We start from the raw sequence: 25928 nt of genomic DNA on the forward strand, positions 1-25928 counted from the left end.
AAATATTCTATAGATTTTAAGATATTTTTATCAACTCTTTCTGGTTATGAAAGGAACATATGTTCATTATAGAAAACAGAGAATACAGAAAACTGTTTTCAAAAGGGTAAAACACCTAATCCAACCACTCAGAACTAACTGGAGACTGGAGGAAGAAGATCATTAATCCCTACTGTCCCCAGCAGAAGGTTGGCAGCAGCCTCTGGGAGAGGCCTGCCTGCCCCACCAGGGCCAAGGGTTTCTCCCACTCCATCTGGCACTTGCTAATAAGCAGCTCATACCTGGGTGGCCCAGCAGCAGGCAGGCACCAGGCTTGGCAACAGCACGGCTCTCAGGAGGGGCCACCAGGGCAAAGCCCAGCACTGATGGCCATAGCTTTACCTGCCAGGAAGCCAAATGCCACCCTAGTTGCTGGGGTGTCCCGGAGCTGTGAATCTGCCTCCTAGCTACAGAAGCTGAACACCCGTGAGGCACCATCCCAGGGCACCTATGGACCAGGAGCAGACAGAGCCTAACAGGCCCCTGATGGGGAAGAAAGGATTTCAGTGGCATTCATGGGGAGGACAGTGGTTGAAAGTCAGAATATTCCTCTCCAAGTAGCAGATATGCAATAATGAGGCGATTCCGAGTGATGGCTATGACTGATGGGAAGGTTTGCTCATCATTTGGGGAGAATGATGGGAAGCTCCAAAATCAATTTCCTCCTTCCTGGAGGCTTGCAGGAATGATGATCTCATCTCTCATGTGTGCAGCCTGGGCCTCTCAATCCTTACAATGGCCCTGAGGCAGCATACATTAAGCCCTTTTACAAATGAGGAAACTGGATCAGAGAGATTAATTAACTTGCCCAAGATCACACAGTTAATACCCAGCAGACCCAGAGCATGAGACCATGGCTGATTCCAAGTCCTGCTTTCTTGCTAGCCTCCCTTCGCTCCCTTTAAAGTATAAAATGCTCTTCCATTGACCTATGCACTAAGTTGTGGCAGTTAGTCAGTCAGCCAGTCTGTTAGCTGGTTGGTTAGTTACCTTTTCTCTCTGACACTCTGTCCCACTTGTTGCTAGGTTTTATGGGAAGAACAGCATCTTAGGCTTGGTCTTGTGGGGGCTCAGGTGGACATCAGCTCCTAGTGCCTGCCCAGCCTGTTCCTCTCCCTCCGTGCACCTCTCTTTTGTGGTAGCTGCAGAGTGAAGCATTCTGGACCCATCCCATCTTCCCCTGGCCCTGCCCTTTCCACAGGTAACTACCTGATCATGCCCTCAGGGAACCTCCAGATTGTGAATGCCAGCCAGGAGGACGAGGGCACGTACAAGTGTGCAGCCTACAACCCAGTGACCCAGGAAGTGAAAACCTCCGGCTCCAGCGACAGGCTACGTGTGCGCCGTAAGGCCCGGGCCCACCTGCTGGGGGATGGGGGATCATTGACGGAAGGGCCCACAAAGATGGAAAGGGAGGTAGATACCTGGAGGTGCCACATCCAAACTCCAGTTCTGTGTGCACTGGCTTTGGCCAGGGGGACAGCCAGGGGTTCCCAGCCAGGGGTTGTCTCCCCTCTGGCCATTCTCAGGGCCAGCGTCTCACAGCACGCAGCCCCAGGCGACTGTGCCTGCTGCCACACCTGCCTGATGGGAGGTTTCCTTCACGCTTACTTTGCGATTGGGATGGGTCAGAATGTGTGTGCTGGGACAGGACGGTGGGTCTTGTCTCAAGCTCAGCAGCGGACACAGCATGTGCCTAGAACAGATGGCCACGTGGGAGGCCTCCAGGCTGCTGTTCTGCCCTACGTGAGGTCCCTGGGCCTGCACTCTCTGCACTGATGAGGTGTGCCCAGCACCACCCTCTGGTGAGCTTCCAGGAGGCCCACATGCTCTCAATGCACAGGAAAACAGCAGCTACCTTTCCGTGTGCTTGCCTGGAGTCCCTGCCTATTCAAAGGAGTGACATCTTACACGGAGTTAGGCTTAGAGTTGGCACCAGAGATGGAATCACTGTGAAGCTAATGAAGTTAAACTTCCATGGTCCTTCACTCACTGACAGAGGCCTTACAAGGCCCTAACTTTGTATGTATCATTTTCCATTCTTTTTGGGACCTCCAAAACTGTATAAATTTCAGGTTTTAGAAAACCCGGGTCTGCCCCTGGTTGGCATATAAAGCAGAATCACACATGGTCCCTTTGCTCCTTGAAGATCACTGAGGAACAGCACACATTGGAGAGTAAATGTGCCTTTCAGTGAGTTCTCTGCAGTTTGTCCACAGTGTTGAAAAAAGATTACAGCTTTCCCAGCTGTGCACCTGAGGAAGTACATAGGTGATTTGCATTTGGGGACCTTGCAATATGAGAAATGCATGTGTTTAAACAGTGGATTCCATTCAGCTCAGCCGGAGGCCGGCTCTGAGATGCTCACTGTGAGAGACAGTTGGGCCTGAGAACCATAGGGTGGGGTTGAGAGCATGGCAGATTCTTGTTTCCCATCTCATCTTCAGCCTCACAGTGCACTTACTGAGTGCAAGCAGAAAGAAATATCTGTACCATTTAAATTGCCTCTCCACTCCCTCACCTTTCTCTCTTTGCCAGCACACATAGTTAACTGTGCATATGTTGTGTTGATGCTGCTGTTCTTCTGTACTATCTCATTTCTTACTCATAACAGCTCCCTGCAGAAGCAGCCCTTGTTTCTGATAAGGACACCAAACCCCAAGGGAATTCTGTAGCACGCCCCACTCTACATAGGTTGAAAGACCCGGAATGGCTGTTTGATCCCATCTCCATGCTCTCTGGGACTGCCTCCTAGGGATGCTCTAGAGGACATCCTGGTCCACATGCCTTCTGTCCTTGCCCTCCTTGCCCCTCCAGGCTCCACCGCTGAGGCTGCCCGCATCATCTACCCCCCAGAGGCCCAAACCATCATCGTCACCAAAGGCCAGAGTCTCATTCTGGAGTGTGTGGCCAGTGGAATCCCACCCCCACGGGTCACCTGGGCCAAGGATGGGTCCAGTGTTGCCGGCTACAACAAGACGCGCTTCCTGCTGAGCAACCTCCTCATCGACACCACCAGCGAGGAGGACTCAGGCACCTACCGCTGCATGGCCGACAATGGGGTTGGGCAGCCCGGGGCAGCGGTCATCCTCTACAATGTCCAGGTGTTCGGTGAGTGTCTGCTGTGGACTGTCTTCTCCTTGGCCTTCTCTCTGGTCTGTGCAGCCTTTCTAGAAATGTAACCCAGGCTCACAAAGGGTTAGCATCTTGTGAAAGGCCACATGCTGAGTGAGGAACAGAGGCATGCTGAAGAGTCAGGGCTCTTCAGATCTCAGAGCAAGAGCATGCAGTCCTGGAGCCCTCCTGTGATGATTCTGACGGTGGAGACATCAGATCTCTCTTTCCCTCTACTCTGCCCATTAGGAAAAAGCAACAGCCAAAGGGCAGGGGAGCTGCTCCTAACTGCATCCCTCCCAGCCCATCTGGCCCTGGGACAGAAAGACACAGCCCTTCTCACCCTGCTCTGGTTTCCTGGCAGAACCCCCTGAGGTCACCATGGAGCTGTCCCAGCTGGTCATCCCCTGGGGCCAGAGTGCCAAGCTTACCTGTGAGGTGCGTGGGAACCCCCCGCCCTCCGTGCTGTGGCTGAGGAATGCCGTACCCCTCATCTCCAGCCAGCGCCTCCGGCTCTCCCGCAGGGCCCTGCGCGTGCTCAGCATGGGGCCTGAGGACGAAGGCGTCTACCAGTGCATGGCCGAGAACGAGGTCGGGAGCGCCCATGCCGTAGTCCAGCTGCGGACCTCCAGGCCAAGTGAGTGTAGCCCAGGGGTCTGAGATTCCAGCTGATGATTCACTGAATCCTTTTCTCAAATGAAGTCTAACTTGGAAACTCAGTATGTAAGATAGAAAAAAGTAGCTTTTAGTTGTAAGTTTGAATTTATATGAACTTAATAAATCAGAAGTGCAAGTTTTCACTAATGAAAATAACCCATTTAATTGTTGTATTTTAAAAAAATATTTCTATGGAACCCAGATTGACAACCACCGCTCTAGGGCTTTGGTAAAGAAAAGCCAGTCTGTCCTTCTCAGCAAGCTTCATTCCATTTGGGGCCTGTGCCAACTGAGCAGTGACCATGCTCAGCCTAGGGAGAGGTAATGGGGATGCAGAGCAACGTGACAAAGACCCTGCCCTCGAGAACTCCCCTATGGAGACGAAACTTACCAGGGAAACAACTTGAGAAAAATACAGCAATGAATACAATACAATGCTAAGTCGGCATTATCGGGTGTCCATGTCCTATGGTGGGGAAGGTCAGGTAGAGGAGAGACAGGTGCTTGCAGATTCTATGGAAACCTCCTGAAGGAAGCACTGCCCCTCCTGGCCTCACAGACTCTCAGAGGACATTCCCAGTTGCGTTCATGTCTCATATTCAGTAGGAAAAGTCCCACATGGTGCCGTGGTGTTAAAATTCCACCATGAAGGGACATGTCCCCACCTCCAGCCTAGACCGAGAAGGAAGGCGCAAGGTTCCTGGGCCTCGGGAGAAAATTGAGTTAGTTCACTGGAGATGCACCTCACGTGGATTCAGGAGTTTGCTTGCCATGCCCAAGCCACCCCTGAGCCCTGGCCAGGCAGGCCAGGCTGCCTTTTCCTTCTGGCAGGACAGGGACACCAGCGCTGTCTTCTACGGAACCTGGCTAGGCAGCACAGAGTGGGTGGCGGTCGGGCTGATGGTGGGCCCAGGTTGCCTCTCTGTCTTCTTTCTGGTTTCTCCCCCAGGAACAACAGTTCAGCAGGTAAACCAGGAGACTAACCTTTCCTTCTCCTTCCTGTTGGTCCTCCAGGCATAACCCCGAGGCTATGGCAGGATGCTGAGCTGGCTACTGGCACACCTCCTATACCACCCTCCAAACCCGGCAACCCTGAGCAGATGCTGAGGGGGCAACCGGCGCTCCCCAGACCCCCAACATCAGTGTGGCCTGGTTCCCCACAGTGTCCAGGAGTGAAGGGGCAGGGGGCTCCCGCCGAGGCTCCCATCATCCTCAGCTCGCCCCGCACCTCCAAGACAGACTCATATGAACTGGTGTGGCGGCCTCGGCATGAGGGCAGTGGCCGGGCACCAATCCTCTACTATGTGGTGAAACACCGCAAGGTATGGCCCTGGTGTGGGGCCGCTGCCTCCCCTGCACAGCCTTCCCAGCAAGACTGAGCAGAGTCACTGCCTCTTGGCCATCTCCCCTTGAGCTCCTGAAGCCTGAGCTGATAATCCCCACCACTAAACAGGCCCTTCTGTCTCCTCCATTGTCCATCCCTGCCACCTCTCAGGAAGCTGGTTGTAAGAGGGGTGTGTGGGACCCTGGAAGGCCCAGGAAAAAGCTTTGTGCGTGCATCCAGTACTAAGCTCTATGCAGTCAATTCCCAGAAGCTCACACTGGCTTCTAGTCCCTGAGGAGACCGTGAACAGTCTCCCTGGTAACCATCACCCTCCTTCTTGCTTTCCTCTGTCGTTAGTTGTTGATGTTACATTTTTTTTTTTTTTATGAAAGTAAGCCGTGCTGGGTACATACCTGCAGGAACCCTGGCATGGTAAGCCAGCTGTAATGCCAGGAAAACAAATATTTGTGAACAAGTGTTTTCTCTTAGGCTGTAAAATACCCCCTCAGTTCTCAGAATCTGTCATGGCTTGGGTTTGACAAGCAGGCATTTGAGCTCAAAGCACATCATGTTGTTCAGACCTCAGCTATTTCTCCTTGACAGAAGGAAGTCTGTCCAGGTGAATGTTTCAGGAGATGTCAGGGAGGGAGTCTCGGGCTCTGACAGGATGCGGGGGCAGAGCCCAGCCAGGGCTATGCTCCTGGACCCTGTGTCCTGTGAGGCCCGGCAGGGTCCCCAGGCCGCCACTCTCGCTCAACTGTGCTCTTACCTGCTGTTACCCCACAGGATGAGGACATGAAATTCCCTGTAAGAAAATGTCCTTGAAAATGTTTTTGTTCACTCCAAGTATATGCCATTTTCTTTCTCAGGCCATTTGATAGTAGAAAACTATTATTCTTAAATGGTTTTTTAAAAATTGTATTTGATAAAAGCATATACGTGCTGATTTTGCTTATAAAAATGCTATGTGCACTTGATGGAAAGCATATGAATGTGGAATTAAAAGTATTTCTCCACTCCTCCCCACCTCCACAAACAAGCAAGAAAACAGAACCAACCCTGCACAGTGGAGAGAGCTAGCTGTGCGGAAGCTGTTTCCCTGCCTTGGAGCTGTGGCCCCTGACTCCTTCTATTCTGTTCTTTTCCCTTACATGCTCTCCTAGAAGTCCTTGGGTCAGGACAAGTCCACAGAGACCCTGGGGTTGTCAGAAAGACACCTAAGGCAGAGCACCCCCTATGCCCCCTCTGCTGCCTCCCCAGAGGCAGGGGGACGGGGTGAGCAGTTTCTCATTAGCCCTCCACCTGCTGGCCTCTTCATAGGCAGCCAGCAAAGTGGGTGAATGAGTTTTTAACAAAAAGCAGCATTGTTCGCATGTTGTAGGGCAGGGCTGGTCCTAATCCTATTTCCCCATGTAACTGGACACCTCCATCTCAGAGTTGTAGACAAAGATCAGGGCAGGCCAAATGCCCATGGTTCCCAGGAGACGAAACCCAGCATGAGAGCAAGAATAATATTTTTCAGGCCAATAGGTGGCCGTGAAGCAGCCTCGCACAAGAGGCAGACTGGCAAAGGCCGTGCCATGGTGATCCGGAAATGCCAGGCTCAGGCCGCCTTCACCCCCTCAGTGTTTGTGACAGTGACTAATTACCCTTCTATTTCTTATTTTCATGTCTGGGCCCGGTGGAAGTGTGAGGCCAGCGCTGGGAGGGCAGGGGTACATGGGGCACAGGGGAAGTGAGAGTCTGGACAGGCCCCTGCTGCGTCTGGCTTCTCTCAGGCTCCAGCCTGGGGTCTCCTCAGCCTGGGGTTGCCAAGGCAGAAGTTCTGGCTTGAAAGCAGTTCCTCTCTTACGGAACTAACAAGTCTTAAAGATCACCCAAGAAAGAATTTGAAATCAAAAGTCAGCATTCGGGCTGTGTTTTTTCATCCCCCTTCTCTTGCTGGGGATTGGGAATCATTCAGCTAATTTTCACTGTTTCACATGCATGAAGCAAGTTTCATTTCCTGGTGCATCTGCAGACCCTGGGCTACTGTGTTTGGGTTTCCAGCACCACTGGGGAGTCTCAGTTTGTAAAAACATCTCCCCTTGGAACAAATCCTGGAAGCCTGACAATGAGCCCAGACCATTCCTGTGCCTTGAATGGTAGGTTTTGTTCGACTTAGGAATATTCTGCTCAGAGAGAAGAGCTTTTCCTTACAGCTGTTTTCTTCCTTCAGCAAACCACAACTTGAGGCTCCAGTAGGTTCTCTGGGGTGTAGAGTTGGCAGTAAAGTCTGTTGTCCCGAAAGGTGGGGCGGCAAAGATGAGCAGCCTCTCAGCATCACCTGTTGGGGAGCCTGGAGCTCCCTTAATTTTTCCTTTAAAGAGCTAGGAATTTGAAGCTATTAAAGATTAATCCATCACAGTCACAATTTATCCACAGTTTTTAAGTTCTGAACAAGGACTGAAGGCAGGAGCAGAAACAAAGAGGATTGAAACGATAGAAACCGCACTGGGCTGAGGATGTGGAGAGGGGCCTAGAGGGGCCAGGCATTTGCTGGGAATCTACTGTGCACCAAGCTTACTGTGGGGCACTTTATACAATTTCTCTCGTTTAATCTTCGGAATAACCTGAGAGAGTTTATTTGCCTCATTGGTGAAATGCAGAGCTGAAGGGTCAGAGAGTTAGGGGACTTGCTCTGAGTTACACAACCGGGATTTGAACCCAGGACTTTGGATCCCAGACTCTTCTTCCCAGGATAGGGTGCAATGATGGGCATGCTCTTTGGAGTCAAGTCACCGTTTTGGTGCTCACTAGCCATGTGGCCTTGAGCAAATTGCTCATTTCTCTAAACCTCAGTCTCCCTATTTGTGAAGTGGGAACAATATTAACACCAATCTCTTGGGCTATTTTGAGGAAAAGGAAGTAGCACCTATAAACTGCTTAGTTCCATGCCTAGCACAGAGTAAGAGTAAGTGCTTAGCGAATGTTGCTATTTTGATGGGTGCCGATACTTTCATTACCTTTCTCATCATTGTGTCTCATTAGAATATAAACAGAGGGAACTGCATTTGGTTTACATACAGAAGGAGAAAGAAAGCAAAACATGGAGATTCTTTGAAATACAGGGAGAGAAGGTCTTTGGAGGAGTTCTCAGCAGTATCAGTCAGGCTATCTGACTTCCCCCACTGAGGTTTCTTTGATGAGATCATTAGACGAGGGATCAGGGAGCCTGACTTGAATGTCCCAGTGAGGTTGGTGTCCCATACCCAGGGCGGTCAGTCTGAGTCTGTGCCACCCCAACCCCAACCTGGCTCATTGTCCTTCCCCTTCTCCTGCCCTCTTGGGCTCAGCGCTGATTTCTTTGTAAACCACAGCCCACTCGTAGCCCAAGGGTGAGATGCCAGTCTTTATACCAGCTACCTTCTCCAGCAGGTCACAAACTCCTCTGACGATTGGACCATCTCTGGCATTCCAGCCAACCAGCACCGCCTGACCCTCACCAGACTCGACCCCGGGAGCTTGTATGAAGTGGAGATGGCGGCTTACAACTGTGCAGGCGAGGGCCAGACAGCCATGGTCACCTTCCGAACTGGTGAGAGTCAAACATTGCGCCTTGCTTAGGGTTTCCGTGGGTCTGAGCAAGTTCCACTGGCCCAGGTGAGAATTCCTGCTCACCTTGAACTTCATCTTTCCTTCCAGCTACTGCCGCCTTGTGGTTTGTGTGCTAGGCTGAGGTCCCAGCTCTCATCAGGAGAGTTGCCAGCCGGCCTCTCTGGCACCCGTTCGTCCCTCTCTCACACAGGGGCCAGCAATAGTACCACAACACAACCAGTCTTGGCCGAGGCTGAGCCCACACCCTCAGTGCCCCGGATGCTTATTTGCATCACTTTGTCATGCCCCTTAGCAGAGTCTCAGGCAAAAAGGACTCTGTGGGAGGGAGATCTCATGCCTGCTTCCTCCCTTGCTGACTACAACCCATTTCCACCCAGGACGGCGGCCCAAACCCGAGATCATGGCCAGCAAGGAGCAGCAGATCCAGAGAGACGACCCTGGAGCCAGTCCCCAGAGCAGCAGCCAGCCAGACCACGGCCGTCTCTCCCGTAAGCCCCTAGCAGCAGGGACGGGACACGCAGTCAGGACTGGAACTGCCTCAGAGGCCTGTTCCCGTGGCTGAATGGGGTCTTGCTTCTGTAGGTCCAGGGTTTTTATGACATCTCCCAGTTAACCACAATGAGGAAATGTAGTTTGGAGCTTTTTAAATAAAAGGCTGGCATTGATGCTGGGATTGCTCACTGGGTGCATCCAGAGAGCAGCAGAGGCCAGAGCTGTGGTCCTTGGGCCTCCACACTCTGGCTTTGCAGAAGGATAGCATAAGCGGTCTTAGCTCAAAGCCTTCCCCCAGGAGAGGGCAGCCCGGGCAGCCGTGGGGAGGTCTGACGTGAACACCAGTGGGTGGAGGGCTGTGAGGAGGAGCGGGTCCGTCAGGAGCAGGCCAGGCCCAGTGGGCATACAGCGTCATCTCACCCTGCTTCCTTCCTCACATCATCTCACCCTGCTTCCTTCCTCACTGGGTACGGTCTTTCCCAGCCCCAGAAGCTCCCGACAGGCCCACCATCTCCATGGCCTCCGAGACCTCGGTGTACGTGACCTGGATTCCCCGTGGGAATGGTGGGTTCCCGATCCAGTCCTTCCGTGTGGAGTACAAGAAGCTAAAGAAAGTGGGGGACTGGATTCTGGCCACCAGCGCCATCCCCCCATCGCGGCTGTCCGTGGAGATCACAGGCCTAGAGAAAGGTAGGCGCCTGGCCACACTGTGGCCTTGGCCTGATCCCCCAGCTGCCCCTGGCCGCCTGGAGGAGGATGACGAGCCTGGGATCCCCTTCTCTCGGCCCGGGCCCCCACCCACCAGCATGCCTCCGTGTTGCTGTCTGTGGTGTTTACCACAGTCCTACAAGCCTTCTGCCTCCCTCCAGAAGAGCATCCAGAGCCATCTCCCCCGCAGCTTGGCTCTGACAGTGGCGGGTGTTCTTGTGACGCCTTTGAGAACTTGCTTTGGGGAAGGGCTGCCCAGAAGACCCCTCCAGGTCCTCGGCCTTGAAAGGCCATGGGAGAATCAGAAGGTGTTTCCCAGCTCCTGAGTTCAGTGAGTGTCCCTCTCACCAGGCACCTCCTACAAGTTTCGAGTCCGGGCTCTGAACATGCTGGGGGAGAGCGAGCCCAGCGCCCCCTCTCGGCCCTACGTGGTGTCGGGCTACAGCGGCCGCATGTACGAGAGGCCCGTGGCAGGTCCTTATATCACCTTCACGGATGCGGTCAATGAGACCACCATCATGCTCAAGTGGATGGTAAGCGGGCCTGGCCGTGGACTGCAGCGGAAGACGGCCTCCCCTAAACGCCCTTCTCTGTGAGCCTGGGGATTAGACTCCCCCAAACAGGGCACCTGAAAGCTTCATCAGTGGAATTTGGGAGGCTCTTAGTGGCCGGAGCTGCTCTAGTGGTCTCCTGTTGATTCTGGTGCCTTGACCTGGTAGACCTCACCCTCCTTCCTGCCCTTCCCCTGACACCACAGGGGATCCCAACACAACTGTTCAGGGCCCCTTCTCAGCCACAGGGGCCCCTCACATGTCCAGGGAGATCAGAAGCAATTGAAGTCTTTGGAGAAATGGCAATTTGTTTCTTCTCTTCAAAAGTTTAGGGACCTCTAGGCTAAATAAAATAATGAGTAATCTTCACATTTTTCAGAGAACCTCAGGGATATCATTAGAAACCTTTGCCAGGGGCCCCAAGTGAAATTCAAACTCTGGACTGGGGTAGAACCTTCATACACCAGTGGTTTTGCTTTGATGATGTTTTCTCTGCCCGTTGTCAACTTGTTTCTTCTCCATTCCCTATAGTACATCCCAGCAAGTAACAACAACACCCCAATCCATGGCTTTTATATTTATTATCGGCCCACAGACAGTGACAATGATAGTGACTACAAGAAGGATATGGTGGAAGGTGAGACACAATTCTGTGTTTATAGCTTCTGCGTGATATAGTTTCCTCCGCTGGCATGGGGGACAAGGTATTGGTGAAATCTGGTGAAGCATAAACCTGCGTCTGGTGTGACACGAAGCTCTAAGCTCCGTATCATTGACTCATTCATAATACTCTTGAAGCTGTCAACTTCATGAACCCACATGATGATGGGACAACCTGGGTGGACACCTAGAACATTTCCTCCAGCGTTCCTCCACACGCCGCCCCTGTGCCAGTCAGTGGCATCCTCCCCCACACACTGCCCCAGCTGAGTCTGACTACGAGATTGGGATCAAGAAAACCATATATACATTGCCATGCACCATTCTCTGACTCTCTTTCCCAGGGGACAGGTACTGGCACTCCATCAGCCACCTGCAGCCAGAGACGTCCTACGACATTAAGATGCAGTGCTTCAATGAAGGAGGGGAGAGTGAGTTCAGCAACGTGATGATCTGTGAGACCAAAGGTGAGGCTCTTTGGGTTCTCTCTCCTGTCTTGGTGTTTCCAGCGAGGGAAGGCAGAGTCACCATTCCCTGTGCGGTGCTGGGCCTCTTTCCCAGGAAGATTCTTTGTTTTCCAAATACCCTCAGACTTGGTCATGTTTCACTCTCTGCTCATTTGTCTGTGCCTAATACTAAATAGGCCATGATGACACCTTCAAGGAACTTGATAATTAACTCATCCATGAAATCAGGGGATAGACCTCATTCTTAAGTTGGGAACTTCCTATAAATACTTTATTCCTGCAGTGATATTTGGTGCCTACATGGGTCGGTTTATTTAACTGAACTACAATCCCATGAGATGGGAGAGGAAGTGGGCATGAGGAAGCTGTATACTTCAGCCAAAGCCATGCAGCCGGTTAGGGGTAGAGCATGCTTTGGGCCAGGATTGTCTTAACTACAAGACCAGCCCCTTTCTATTGCACTTAAAACATGTTAAACATAGTCACATAATAACTTGTTAATATTTGCACACTGGTCAGATGGGGAGATAGCATTATCTCCATTTTGCAGATACTGAAAGTGAGATAAAGCAGTTGTATTGCAAAGAACATAATCAGGAGAAGATCACAAAGGAATAGGAATAGAGACAGAACAACACATTTTCCTCTCATCAAGGCAATAGCATTCTCTCTCCTGCTTCACTGGCTTTCAGTTATTCAGCAGATCCTCCCTGAGTGCCTCTGTGTCTATCCCTGCCCTCTTCCATCATGTACACCGGAGGGAGGGCAGATACATGCACAGCCCAGAATCCTGGATCACCTGGTGCAGCGAGTGCCCAGAGGGAGGAAGAGACTTCATAAAGCCTTCACACTGGTCTTCCGGAAGGACCGAATCTAAGGCCAGGATGAGGAGGGAGTGGCCTGGGGGACGAGGCTGGACATAGCTCCAGATGGTTGGAGTGTCAGGCACTGGGAAGGAGGTTATGGGAGTGAATGCCCAGGAAAGAGGCCACTGAGGGTGGTGTGAGATGAGCCGGTGCAGCCAGGGAGAGCAGGAGCCACTGGAGGCTGTGAGGTGGGGGAGGGCCATCAGTGGATTTGTCTGTTGAGATGGGTCACTGGTGACTGTGCAGGGAATGGGCTGAGGGTTGAGAACTGGGGCTCTAAAGTAAAGGTGAAGAGAAAGGATGGGTTTGAGTCTCTTTTCTAAGGAGGTGTGGGCGGGACCAGGGTCTGCTTGCACGCTAGGGCTGGGAGAGAGTGAAAGAAGTTAAAAATAAACTTTAAGGTTTCCAGCTGGAAGTACTGCCCAGGTGATGTTGCCACTTATTGAAATGGCAATGGCAAGAAGACAAACAGATTTCATGAGAAAGGAACAAGGTAAAACCACTTGGAGGCTTACTGAGTCTTTGACTCTTTGGAGACATTGAAATGAAGTGTCTGATAAGAAGCAGGGCTCCTGCCCCGTGCAGGGGGTCCGGGTGGGGAGATTGGTTTAGGGGTCTTTAGGATATAGGTGGAAGTCACAGGACTAGGTGAGAATATACAGAGAGTACAGACGGGAGGAACCAGGAAGGCCTCCCAGTGTCTGTGGAGGCAGATGGCACAGAGAGGGAAGGAGAGGTGTACAGAGCAGCAGAGAGGTGGGGGGACATCAGGGGACAGAGTCCGAAAGCCGGGGGGAAGATGGCCACTAGGGCCAGCAAGGGTCAGATATACCTCCTAACAGCAAAGCTGAAGTAAGGAGCTGCTGGCCTTGACTCCACCTCTGAATTGGCATCTCACATGTACTGTGTGTCCTCGTGAGTCCCGGAACACCTGTCCCCCTGCTGTGATCCATGCTAATACCTAGTACATGTCTCAGTCCACCAGCAGGTAGCACGCTCTTGGGTGTGGGTAAATTCTTCCATTCCCAATTCTTTTTCTGGCTCCTGCATTTTAAATATTTTCTTCCAAAAGTTCACCAGTTCTTCCCGAAAGCACTACACCACTTCTGCCGGAAGGACCCAGTCCAACTCCTAGTGCATGGCTCACAGACATCTCGCTCTGCTTTGAAATATAAGGCTCAGGTCTCCGCCAGAACACCAGGTTTCACATTAGATGCCAATTTCATGCTGAGTGTGGACACCATTCAAATAAGAGATTTTGAGGCCCAATCTAGTGAGTTTGACCCCATTTCCCACACCCATGGAATGGGGTTTTTTTTTTTTCTATTTGTTGTGAAGGAAATATCAAAAAAAAAATGCTGAAGTGAGTTTTGTCCACAATTACAGCTCGGAAGTCTTCTGGCCAGCCTGGTCGACTGCCACCCCCAACTCTGGCCCCACCACAGCCGCCCCCTCCTGAAACCATAGAGCGGCCGGTGGGCACTGGGGCCATGGTGGCTCGCTCCAGTGACCTGCCCTATCTGATTGTCGGGGTCGTCCTGGGCTCCATCGTTCTCATCATCGTCACCTTCATCCCCTTCTGCTTGTGGAGGGCCTGGTCTAAGCAAAGTGAGTGAGTGACACTTTCAGGGGGAAGATCCTGGGCGGAAAATGAGGGCTCCACTAAGGAGGCTTCTGCCTAGGTCTGCATCCACAGAAAGCTCAAGCCCAAGTCCCCCAAAGGTCTCTGAGGTCAGAGAACACCCAACGACTTGGCCCCTCCCCCAGCTCACAGACCTCGGCTTGGGGAGGAGGAAGGAGGGAAAGTTGGACTGTCTTCTCTGCGCCTTTGGAGCTTGGGACCTATGTTGTGCCACCTTCTTAAGTGTCCGAAGCTGCTCCTCTGACCTCACATTCCTACTTACAGTCCATCCTGCCTCTTCGCTGGGTGCGGAGCTGCCTTCAGCTTTCCCCTCTATCCTGGAATCTGACTTTTAGTCACTAATTTTTGCTTCAGATGGCAAAACATCTGTTCAGCTTACCTCCTCTAAATATTGTTCCTTCTTTTCACTCACCGCCTCCTGCCCCCAAGCCCTGGACCCTGTATCTCCCCATCCTTCTCCCTGCAGAAAAGTCTAGGTGTCAGGTAGAAATGGGCGACACAAAGGAGACTCTAAGAGAAAATGTTCTCCATCACTTGGGCACTGTCAACTCCCTGCCTACGTCCTTCAACCCTCTGTGGCCAGGAGCCTCCTGAGATCCTTGTGGGGCTTTTCCAACCCATCCCAGGCTATCTTGGCCTAAGCACACCTGTATTTTTCTGTCCTTCCAGAATATACAACAGACCTGGGTTTTCCTCGAAGTGCCCTTCCACCCTCCTGCCCATATACTATGGTGCCATTGGGAGGACTCCCAGGCCACCAGGCCAGCGGACAGCCCTACCTCAGTGGCATCAGTGGACGGGCCTGTGCTAATGGGATCCACATGAATAGGGGCTGCCCCGTGGCTTCAGTGCGCTACTCAGGCATGAAGCCGCAGCAGCACTGTCCAGGCGAGCTTCGGCAGGTAGCGTATTCTTGGGTGTGGGCGCAGGTATGGGACACCCAGGAGGGTGTGGCTGGGCTGCCTTGGGGGGCCTCCTCCCTCCTAGGGTCTCAGCCTGGGCTGCTGGGCCAGGCTTTCTTCAGTCAGGAGCAGATGCTCCTGTTGATGAGTGAACACTGGAAAGTTACCTGGACTCCCTGGCGTGGCCGTCTCATTACTCTCCCTTTTGAGCAGCAGAGTGACACCAGCAGCCTGCTGAGGCAGACCCATCTTGGCAATGGATATGACCCCCCAAGTCACCAGATCACGAGGTAACCAGGCCTCTCCCCTTTCACTCCCAAGCCCCACAGCCTCACTTTCCCTTTAGCTCCTCAAATCCAAGGCCTGTCACCGAGAGCCAAGCAGTAGTGCTGTACTCAGGGGTCCCCGTGACTGACAATCATGCTCTTCTGAGCCGTTGCCCTAATAGGCAGTTGTTTCATTTGCAGTTGCGATGCCCTTTCTGCCTGGGGGCATGGGTTGGCATCTCGGAATCCTCCCTCACTAGGCAGATCAGAAGCACCCACCACAACTGACTTTGCCCATGGGCCCCTGGACACCTGACTTCACATCCTCCCACATGGAATAAAATGGAAATGGACTAGAATGATCAGTGGGAATGATGGTGTGGTACCTCTTGATGTTCAAAGGGGAGAGCAGTCCTTGCCCCATCTGAGCTCTCACCAGCTCTGATGCCCTCAGACAGGGAGACAGCCAGCAGGGTGATGGGGTGACAGGCCCACCCTGCCCCGCCCCACCTCCCCATCTGGGCTTGTGCACTGCAGGGGTCCCAAGTCTAGCCCGGACGAGGGCTCTTTCTTATACACACTGCCCGACGACTCCACTCACCAGCTGCTGCAGCCCCATCACGACTGCTGCCAACGCCAGGAGCAGCCTGCTGCTGTGGGCCAGTCAGGGGTGAGGAGAGCACCCGACAGTCCTGTCCTGGAAGCAATGTGGGACCCTCCATTTCACTCAGGTTGGTGCCAGGAGCAGGGCAGGGAAATTAAACAGGCTGGGGGTGACATGAGGTAGGCATCCACAAGCCAGTAGTAACAGTCTTCAAAGGTGGGGCTTGGTAAGGAGCCAGCCACAGCATTTATGTGGGCGGGATGGGGCATCGAGGGTGGCTGGCCACTTTCCTTCACTGCTGAAGGCCCAGTAGGTCTGTGGGATGTCCAGGTGGGTTCTATTGCAACATGATAAGCTGCGGTCCTCAGCCTCTGAGAAAAAGGCTATTTCTCCATTTCAGAGAAAAAAGCCCTTTTTGGTCTCTGCATTTCAAGGCCATTCACAAATTCCATTTGCTGCTCATCACACTAAGAGGCATTCTCTAATCATTCTGAAATGCCTTGCTTTGTTGAGGCTTGTCTCTTAATTAAGGAATAAGGTTGCCTCAATCATTAAGGAGCCAAATTCTTACAAACATCATCATCATAACTCTTTGTACTTCCACGGAACTTTTTCTCCAAGGAGTTTGGGGCCATTCACGCTAAGCCCATCCCATTGTCTTCCTCCATGCTAGTCTCCTTAGAAATCAGTGGATACTTGGTGAGGGCGCCAAGTATCCACTAATGTTTCTTAGCTTCTCTGTGTGCGTGCCCATTCATAGGCAGATCCTGGACTCTGTCTCTAGGAGATTAAATTTAAAAGATGCTGGGTCCTAAAGCTCGACCCAGCATGATTTAAACTGGACCGTGTCAATCCGGGGGGACTGGATTGTGAGTGGGATGATTGTAACCAGAAGCCATAGCAAAGGGTGGACTAGCAGCCTAAACATAGAAAGAGCAGGGCTTCCTTCTGCGTTTCATGGGCTTCACTGACTTCATCTGCTCCTGTGGTGTGGGCTCAGTGCTGGAGTCTCTACGGTCCCAGCATGAGTGGGAAATGGGTGGCAAGTGGCCCTCCCTGTTTTGATGAGAGACCTTGGAGGGAACAGAAGTGCCCTTGTCTTGGTTGTAGGTTTCTGTCCCCTTTCCAGAGCCAGTGTAACCACCTCCACCACAGAGAGAGATTGGCCCAGTGTCACTGGGTGTTGGCTCCTCGGTCAGTCTGGATTTTAATGGTTCCCACTCTTTCTCCCCTCAGGGCCCCCATGCTGCTTGGGCCTTGTACCAGTTGAAGAGGTGGACAGTCCCGACTCCTGCCAAGTGAGTGGAGGAGACTGGTGTCCCCAGCACCCCATAGGGGCCTACGTAGGACAGGAACCTGGAATGCAGCTCTCCCTGGGGCCACCGGTGCATGTGTCTTTTGAAACACCACCTCCCACAATTTAGGCAGAAGCCAATATCCCAGAAAGACTATATATTGTTTTTTTTTTTTTAAAGAAGAAAAAAGAGACAGAGAAAATTGGTATTTATTTTTCTATTATAGCCATATTTATATATTTATGCACTTGTAAATAAATGTATATGTTTTATAATTCTGGAAAGACATAAGGAATCCTACCCGTTGAGGTTGGAGAGGGAAAATAAAGAAGCTGCCACCTAACAGGAGTCACCCAGGAAAGCACCGCGCAGGCTGGCGCGGGACAGACTCCTAACCTGGGGCCTCTGCAGCGGCAGGCGAGGCTGCAGGAGGCCCACAGATAAGCTGGCAAGAGGAGGATCCCAGGCACGTGGTTCATCATGACCCTAAGGGAAAGGCAAGGGTCACAGCATCACAGCCTGGAGACACCCACACAGATAGATGGCTGGATCCGGTGCTACGGGAAACATTTTCCTAAGATGCCCATGAGAACAGCCCAAGATGTGTACAGCACTATGAGCATTAAGAAACCTTCCAGAATCAATAATCCGTGGCAACATAGCTCTGTAAAAACAAACACTGTAACTTCTAAATAAATGTTTAGTCTTCCCTGTAACCTTCAACTGAGTCATGTGTGAGTCAGCATTTTCTTTACATGTTAGAATTCAGTCTCTGAGTGAGTATTTGAAGAAAATACCCACTTACAATATTTTCAGGTCCATCAGAAATGAGATCTGGAGAAGGTAGCAAATGTTTCTCTTTTTTGTTTTTTAAAACAGTGAATGTCAGTTGTGCTTGGATTCATGCGGAACACATTACTGTTTAGTCCACAAGGGAACCGTTGTACAACAGACCAGGAAAAATAGATTCATAGTTCTCTTACCAACTGGACTTGAGATGAAGTTTACGTCATATTGAAGAAATAAAACTAATCTTTTTTATATAGGTGTGTGTTGAAGACCGAATATTTTCTCCAAAATACTATTTAGCTAAGTGCTGTGCCACACATGGACATACGGTGCGTGATAAATTCACTTCCCTTCTTTCCAAAGATACACCAACATTGCCAGAGTAGTTGACTCACTAGTTTAAAATCAACATTTACTTACTGTTGTCCAACCAAAGGATCAACCATAGATTCTTTTTCAATTGAAATTTTAAAATCTTTATTTGTGGAAGTGGAATTAGATGGAGACTGATGCTTGCAATGAAAGCCTTACTACGCTTTGTGTTTTGGGGTTGGAGAGGGTGGGGGGAACCTGTATTTTCTAGATTTCAGTAAAATTGAGTTACAGATGAAATGCCACTTGAGACAATCTCGTTAAGTGGGGGCCAGACGCTGGCTTTTAAACATGAAGAATTTGATAAACAGGGTCCTAGGGAAGAGTCACTCTGACTGTTTAGGGCAAGTGTATCCTCTGCTGGCCAAAATAAGTATAGCACCTGCTATTCCTCAGACTTCTGCATCCTTTTTCCATCAAACAGTTCAAAGTCAGAGAGAATTTCAAGTGGAAATGCAGCATGGTTTTCAGGAAAGCAGTATTTTAAAAATATGTTTTAAAAAGAAGGACTGTAAGGAACAGGTAAATGACAGGAAATGAGAAGCAGAGCAGGGAAGAGAAGAGAAAAAATAAGATACTGTGATTTCAGACAACCTGGCATCACGGCCCAGAGTTCACTTCTGGGGTGGGTAGGGCTGACACTCTCAGTCATTGCTTTGCTATCCAGAGGCCCCCCAATCTGAACTGTAACTCACCTTCTAGCCCCACTGGTTTTTTACATTTTTTCCTTTGTTTTTTCTCCTTGATGATCTCAGGTAGCTGTCAAAATGAATTTTGGTGAACTTTTCTGAAGTGATAGGTGAAACATCTGCTTTCTGCACAGCACTGGAATCATAGCACTCAATGGATTTAGCCCTAAAGAGAAATTTAGCGCATGGCCCACAGACCTCCCTAAGGGGGGAGCCGGCTGTGGTGGGACAGGCTGGCTGGCAGGCATGAGCAACTCCTTTACTCTGAAGTTGTGACAGAGGGGCTGGACTCTGCAGTTTCTCTTTCTTCCAATGCTGAGATTGATCATCGGCGATACTATGGATGAGAGTTCAGAATAGCCAAGTTATATGAACAATGGACAAACAAGTAACTCAGTGTAGGCTGATTTTTGGCCTCACCCTCAGAGGTGAGGCTCCTCCTCTGGGAGCACAGCAGGAGGCAGGGAAGTGTGCCAGGAGCAGGACAGCTTCCCAGCCACCCCGCCCATGCCACACCGTGCTGGTCTATTTGTGTTTGAAGCTTAACTTCCCAAAGACTCAGATGCTCTAACTTAACTACAGATTTAAGACTAAGCCTGGAATCAAGTTGAAATGAACCTAAAGCTATCAACATATTTTGTCCAATTCAAAATAAAGTAATTGAGTGTTAACTGTCTTGTCAATTCCCAAACATGTGGAATGAAGCCCTGAATATTGTTGAATTAACTAGTGATTTAGTCTAGCTCAGTTTGGGAATAATTATCCGGATTAGCTTTCCTCTCAGTTGAAGTGCACAGCGAATCCTGATGTGGCTCTTCTGTAGACTCTAGGTCCATTCTTGCTGCAATCAGAATCAGAATCTCAGAATGGGAAGGAACCCATTCTACCAATCCATCATTTGTCAGATAATAAAATGAGGCCCAGGAAGATAACGTAACTTCTCCTGATTCTCTACAATTACCAAGGGGATGGTATCGCCTCAAGACCCTTCTCAGAGACCAGCCACTCTCTCCAGGCAGCTGCTGCTTGTGGTCGCCAGCTCCCACGAAGGCCCCTGTAACCCGCACCTGGCATTCACATCCTGTTCAGTCCCCTCCCACATCACACAGGGTCAGCCTGTGACCCATATGACAATGGTGACGGTATGTCACTTCTGAGCTTGGGCTGTAAAAGACTGTGGCTCTTATGTGCGTCATTCTCTCTTGCTGTCTCCCTCCCTCTTGGATCACTTGCTCTGGGAGAAGTCATATCCCAAGCGGCCCTATGGAGAGGCCCACATGGCGAGGAACTGAAGCCCTGCCTAATGGCCGAGGGAGTGAATTTGCTAATAGCCCCTCCAGCTCCAGCCAAGCTTCAGATGGCTGCAGCCCCAGCTCCTAGTGTGACTGCAACTCCACGAAAGACCCTGAGCCAGAACACCCGGCCAAGCTTTCCCCAGATTCCTGGACCTCAGAAACCCTCTCACTCCTGGGTGAGATCATAAGTTTGTTATTTCAAGCTAAGTTTGGGGGTAATTTTTTACTGCAATAAATAAGACACTCAGGGCTATGACTAGCATATTTTGAAAAATACTTGAAAGGCACACATGGCTTGGGATATACAACACAGAAAGTGATTTAAAAAAAAAGGTGGATGCTCTCCAGTAGAGAAGAGACTACATCAGAAATGAATGGTGACAAGTGCAAACAATAAGGTATTCTGACCTCTTAAATAGGAATATGAAGGAATCTTAGGAAGACAATAGGCCAAGTGGCCACCTCTAAGAATATTCTGATGTACAAAGAAAGCAAGTCCTGTCTATAATTTTGGGGGGCACATTAGCAGGCTAATCACAGGTGAGGAAGACTTGGCATTGCTGAGTTCCCTTCTATATTTATGCAATGTTCCTTTCTTCACCCGCCCTTCTCAGTGACCAACTTATCCTGGAACAGCCTCAATGAGTAGCTCATTAATACAGAGCTCTTAATCTAAAGAGCTACGCTCTGTTACTAACAGGATTCCAAATGTCAGTGAGATTATCCTGCAATGCTTATAGCCATGAGCTTCAATGAGCACTTACCCCCAAACCAAAAGGATACTCTTAAATTAGTTTAAAATGTTATGCGTAATCAAAGGTGATTGTTAAAGATGATCTCTAAGGTAAATCTATTTCATTATCTCCTCGTCTATATCAAAACCAGCAAATGGCCCCAGTAAAACCTGAAAGAAAATGGCAGGGGACATGAGAAACTATGGGGAAAACTTAGAATTCTGATGGAGTTGCAGAAATCTTTAAAGAAAAGCCTCTTGATTGACTTTTATTAAGCACGCCCCTCTGCTCCACTCAGAACTGAGGAGTGTACAAAAACTGTGGGCAATCCAAGAAGGCTGGTTATTTTCCTACTTTCTGCCAACCCAAAGCAAACTGCTCTGCCATGTCTGTTTATATTTCCTGAATCCTGAGCCCTCAAAAAACTGCTTTATGAAGTCAACAATGCAAAACTGAAATTTGCATTTCTATTCTAAGATATAGTTGGCAAAATGTCCTTTTCTCCTGCATCCTCTCAGAGAACACTTAATAACATCTAAGTTTATTTTCTAAGGATCAAGAAAACAAAGTTTTCTCATGAATTGCTGAATGAGTTTTTCTTGCCAAGGGCTAAAAATTCAGCATACCCCCAAATCAAATTTTCCTAAAACAAAATATATTACAGATGATTTGCCGCAATCATGAAACACAGCCTTCCGAGACTTCATATTCAATCTAGTAGGTTCGAAACATCTAAAATGATTCAGTTTCATAACAGAGGTTGGGTGCTGCAGTCAGTTCTAAGATAACCAAATTGTAGAGAGATTCTTTTTTTTTTTTTTCTTTTATTGTAATTATTATTATTATTATTATTATTATTATACTTTAGATATACCTAATGTAGAGAGATTCTTAAAGCTACGTGACTGGATCTGGTTTTAGACTTTCAGGCAAGTTCAGTTTAAAGTAATAAGATTGTTGGAGGTGATGAGGAGACAGAACTTCCGGTGAGTTATGTCAGAAATCTTGTATGGATCTGAGAAAATAGCAAACTCAAAGGTCCGCGGGCTGTATCTCTTTCTCTCGTGGAGACTGAATGGGTGGGAGGATAAGACCGCCTTTCCTACGCAAAAGAGCTATCTCCTCCTTTAAGGCCGAAATCCTTTCCGCCTGGAGTTGGATCAATTCAGTGACCTCCTCTCTTGCCACAACATCTGCTTCCCGAGGGCCCTGGAAGGCATTGCCCTGTCGAAAGAAAACAGCTTCCTGTTGAAGCATCATTTGGCAAGTGAAAAACTCCATGCCCTTATACTGTGTATCTGTGATGAGTGCTGGCCTGACAGTCACCCTAAACAGCCACTGCTCCTTAATCTCAGGAGCCTTCAATTCCTCTGCTAAAATCCCACCATTAGAAATGTGTGCCTTTGGACTAATAAACAACTCTTCAAGTGCAAATCCTCTCTGGATGAGTACACGTTAAGCTAGCTATCAGTCATTCATTACCTAGAGAGCTCATCACTGGAATAATAAAAGACAGAGTATGTCTTTCTTTTTCTGGACAGCCCGTATTTTGGTTCCCAGAATGAAATCTTCTGTTTCCTCATCTGAGTTATTTCCCTGTCCAGCTGACTCCTACTCATGTTTCACACATCACTTTCAGGGAGGCCTTCTTTGCCCCATGGACTAGATTAGGATTTCCTGCTTTCTGTTTTATTGAAACATCCATTATACATATACATCACTATAATTTACAGAATATTATAATATGTAATATAATATTCTGAACCATGTAATATTTATGATATTTGACCATTTTTTAAATCTAAAACAATGGCAATTTAATATAGCATGACCAAAGTGCTTGTTTGATACCTATCTTTCTTGAGAGATCCTGTCTTTTAGAAACAGGGCTCCATATGACTAAGTCTCATCACTCTGCCAATACCTGCCCTAGTGCTTTCTACATAAGTAGATGCTCAATAACATTTGAATGCATGAATACATCTGTGAAAGGAAAGACATAATACTTGCGTGGTGCCCACTTTGTGCAAGGTGCTTTGCATATGCTCTCTCATCTAATCCCCAAAACGACTCTGAACTGGGTGGTATCATTCCAGTTTTACAGATAAGGACATTGAGACTCAGGGAGTCATTAACTAGCCAAGTCAAGCTGGAAGCAGAGTTAGAAACAGGTTGCCTGATGCTAAAAGTCCATACTTTTTCCATTACTCCTATGTACTATAGCAGACCTTCATAGTAAGTAAGGGTTACCCAACACCCTCTGCCTCTTCTCCCTTGCTCACGTTTATTTTAGAGGCCATGAAAGCTAAACACTTAACCTTACCCATTTTCTCTTCCAGCTAGAGAGAGCTAAGTGGATATAATCTGAAACTTTTGCTCCTTAATAAAAGGGACAGAAGAGGCTGGTGCATGGATGTGAAACATGGGAGCTGAAGCAGCTGTCATGTGACTTTGAAGGAAACTTTGGGAAAATCACAGAGATATGGGCTCTGGCATCATGGTCCTACAAAACCAAAGCCTGTAGTCATCTCCCTCTAGACTTCTTGTCAAGTGAGAAAAATGACTCCTATTTGTTTAAAGTACTCTCAATAGGGCTTTTGGTTACTTGTAGCTAAAAGCATGCCTCATACACCAACTCATGCCCAGTCATTCCAGTGGGTTACTTTGAAGTCACCTCACTTTCCCCTTCTTCTCCTCACCAGACTCAATCAAATTTTGGTTATTCTTACTTTGAGATGGCTTTTGATATTTGACACATTTTTGTTGTCACCAACTATATCCCAATTCATGCCTACATCATTGTAAGAAGCAATGGAGTCAGCGTTGGAGGCAGACAGACCTGAATTTCAAAACTAACTTCACCATGCATTAGCTCTAAGAGCTTCTGCAAGTTACTGAGCTCCTCTGAGCTTTAGAAAGTACTGTTTTGAGGAATAAATGAGATATCCTATGTGAAGAGGCCATACATGTAAAGATATACTGTGTAAAGAGACAGATACTAGTAACTTCCTCTCCCATTCAACTGATCTCCTGCCTCTAAGCTGTTTCCTTTCCAATGTACCTGGACTGATCAAAGCACATCGACTCAATAAATGTTGACTGACTACTCAGTCTGTGAAGATTTGGGTTAGGTATTAACTTTCTCAAACACTGCCTTGACCCTTCACTCAAAAGTTCTTCAGTGGAAAAATACCCTTCAATATTCAAATTCTAGTCTTCCTTTCACATCTAATCTTCAATTATAAGCCTTCCCAATCCTCCTAATTCACTTTTCGTGGAATAAACAGCATTATTTCTTACTTTGGGACTTTTGTTTGGACCAGTGATTCTTAAACTCTAGTGTGCTACAGAATCCCCGGGAAGGCTGGTTAATGCAGACTGTTGGGCCCCTCCCCTAGGGCTTCTGAAGCAGTACAACTGGGTTGGGGCCTTAGCACCTGCATTTTAAACAAGTTCCCAGGTGATGCTGATGCTCTTCTTCAGAGGACCAAACTGTTAGAACACTTAGCTTAGACCATTTCCAGGGTTCTGAAAGAAAAGCAAAGAAGACCAAGAGAAACAACTGGCCTTTTTGCAGGTAATATTGTTAAGTATATAACATAGAGTTTAGAATATGCTATACATGTGTTAGGTTTGTAAAGGGCAAGACTTGGATTGGGTAAATATTTATTAAGTATTATCCACCACATACAACGTATTAAGTACAATGTTAGGCTGGCTAAATATTATGTAATAGCAAGTTGAAACCCACACAAAGTGACAAGCATTTTAATAAGAAAACAGGGTAGATTTCACCACTCAAGATGCCCACTTCAAGTCAAATGAAATATGCAGATATTGGAAATAGATGTTTGACACCAAACCCAGGGAGTATAATAGTGTCGTTATTTATACCTAAGTAACCTTACACCTCTCCAGGACCAAGGCAATTCTATTGATTAGTACTTATATGAGTTCATGGCACCCAACAGGCGTTCAATAAAGCTAGTCCCTCAGGCCCACTGTAATGTGGCTAACACCAACTCAGTGTCCTCAGGGATGCAGATGGTCTGGAAGTGGTCCAAGATCAAGCAAGGTTTGTTTAAATGCCAGTACTTAATATTCTTGTGAATAGCTACCTTTGACAGAGCTTCCTCAATTCTGAAAAAGGGTCTGAAGATAAAGAACATACCTGCTGATTCTGTAGTGTATTCAACCGAGAATCAAGTTTCTTCTTTTCAATACACAAATCATTCATCTGATAAAGCTTTCTGGTGTGTTCTTTTGTCTTCATCATCAGTTCCCATCGCATTTGAGCAATCTTTTCCTACCAGGGTGGGAAGATGCAAAATAGATGTAGTGAATAAGAGAAGAAATAAAGAAAAATGAGTGTCCAGATTTGGTCAAAATCATCAGGCAAATGGAGCAATGTGCCCATATGAAAATATAATCAGAAGCCAATACGAAAATGCAACAGAAAGTGCATTGGGCCTGGTTTGATTAAAGATAAGAATATAAGTATGCTCAAGAATAGGAGTAGATAGAAATAAGATAGATGTGGACATCATTCTATTATTGAGGAATGAAATTACTATGCATACTGATTGCTGGTACTCATTACTTAAAAGGAAGGATGATAATTTAAGCAGCTAACTTTTCTGTATTGCTTTTTCCCCATCTTTCCCCAATCTTGGCCCAGGATCCTTAAGGTAGCTGGCTTGAATGGCCACACATCTGTATAATGGCTTTCTTTTGTTTTCTTATTGCTCCATCGGTTGCTCACTGCAACCTCGAACTTCTGGGCTCAAGTGATCCTCTGCCTAAGCCTCCCAAGTAGCTGGGACTAGTGGTGTGCAACACCACACCCAGTTAATTTTTTATTTTTT

At 48.7% G+C, this 25928-nt stretch overlaps 2 protein-coding genes across 9 annotated transcripts in view; one reads left to right on the forward strand and one right to left on the reverse strand.

Moving 5' to 3' along the window:
- The window catches only part of BOC (BOC cell adhesion associated, oncogene regulated), a 76319-nt gene extending 58419 nt beyond the window's left edge, over nt 1-17900 (forward strand). For 4 of the 8 annotated variants that reach the window (XM_063661638.1, XM_063661637.1, XM_063661634.1 and 1 more), the window contains 16 exons: nt 1241-1384; nt 2857-3150; nt 3518-3790; nt 4825-5132; nt 8549-8711; nt 9109-9219; nt 9707-9913; nt 10283-10464; nt 11014-11119; nt 11487-11609; nt 13548-13748; nt 13862-14083; nt 14787-15019; nt 15131-15309; nt 15823-16016; nt 17126-17900. In XM_063661638.1, coding sequence (XP_063517708.1) covers nt 1241-1384; nt 2857-3150; nt 3518-3790; nt 4825-5132; nt 8549-8711; nt 9109-9219; nt 9707-9913; nt 10283-10464; nt 11014-11119; nt 11487-11609; nt 13548-13748; nt 13862-14083; nt 14787-15019; nt 15131-15309; nt 15823-16016; nt 17126-17313 — 3128 coding nt within the window. In that variant the 3' untranslated portion in view covers nt 17314-17900. The remainder of the gene's footprint in view (nt 1-1240; nt 1385-2856; nt 3151-3517; nt 3791-4824; nt 5133-8548; nt 8712-9108; nt 9220-9706; nt 9914-10282; nt 10465-11013; nt 11120-11486; nt 11610-13547; nt 13749-13861; nt 14084-14786; nt 15020-15130; nt 15310-15822; nt 16017-17125) is intronic. The other 4 variants (XM_063661639.1, XM_063661633.1, XM_063661636.1 and 1 more) reach the window with 3 other exon arrangements.
- Nucleotides 17901-21862: 3962 nt separating this feature from the next.
- Nucleotides 21863-25928, reverse strand: part of CFAP44 (cilia and flagella associated protein 44) — a 152830-nt gene continuing 148764 nt past the window's right edge. The window contains exons 34-35 of the mRNA XM_054480666.2: nt 25235-25369; nt 21863-22287 (exon numbers count right to left, since the gene is read on the reverse strand). Of these exons, the coding sequence (XP_054336641.1) occupies nt 22096-22287; nt 25235-25369 (327 nt within the window). The 3' untranslated portion in view covers nt 21863-22095. The remainder of the gene's footprint in view (nt 22288-25234; nt 25370-25928) is intronic.

Source organism: Pongo pygmaeus, chromosome 2, assembly GCF_028885625.2.
Source record: "Pongo pygmaeus isolate AG05252 chromosome 2, NHGRI_mPonPyg2-v2.0_pri, whole genome shotgun sequence".
NCBI classification, from domain to species: Eukaryota; Metazoa; Chordata; class Mammalia; order Primates; family Hominidae; genus Pongo; species Pongo pygmaeus.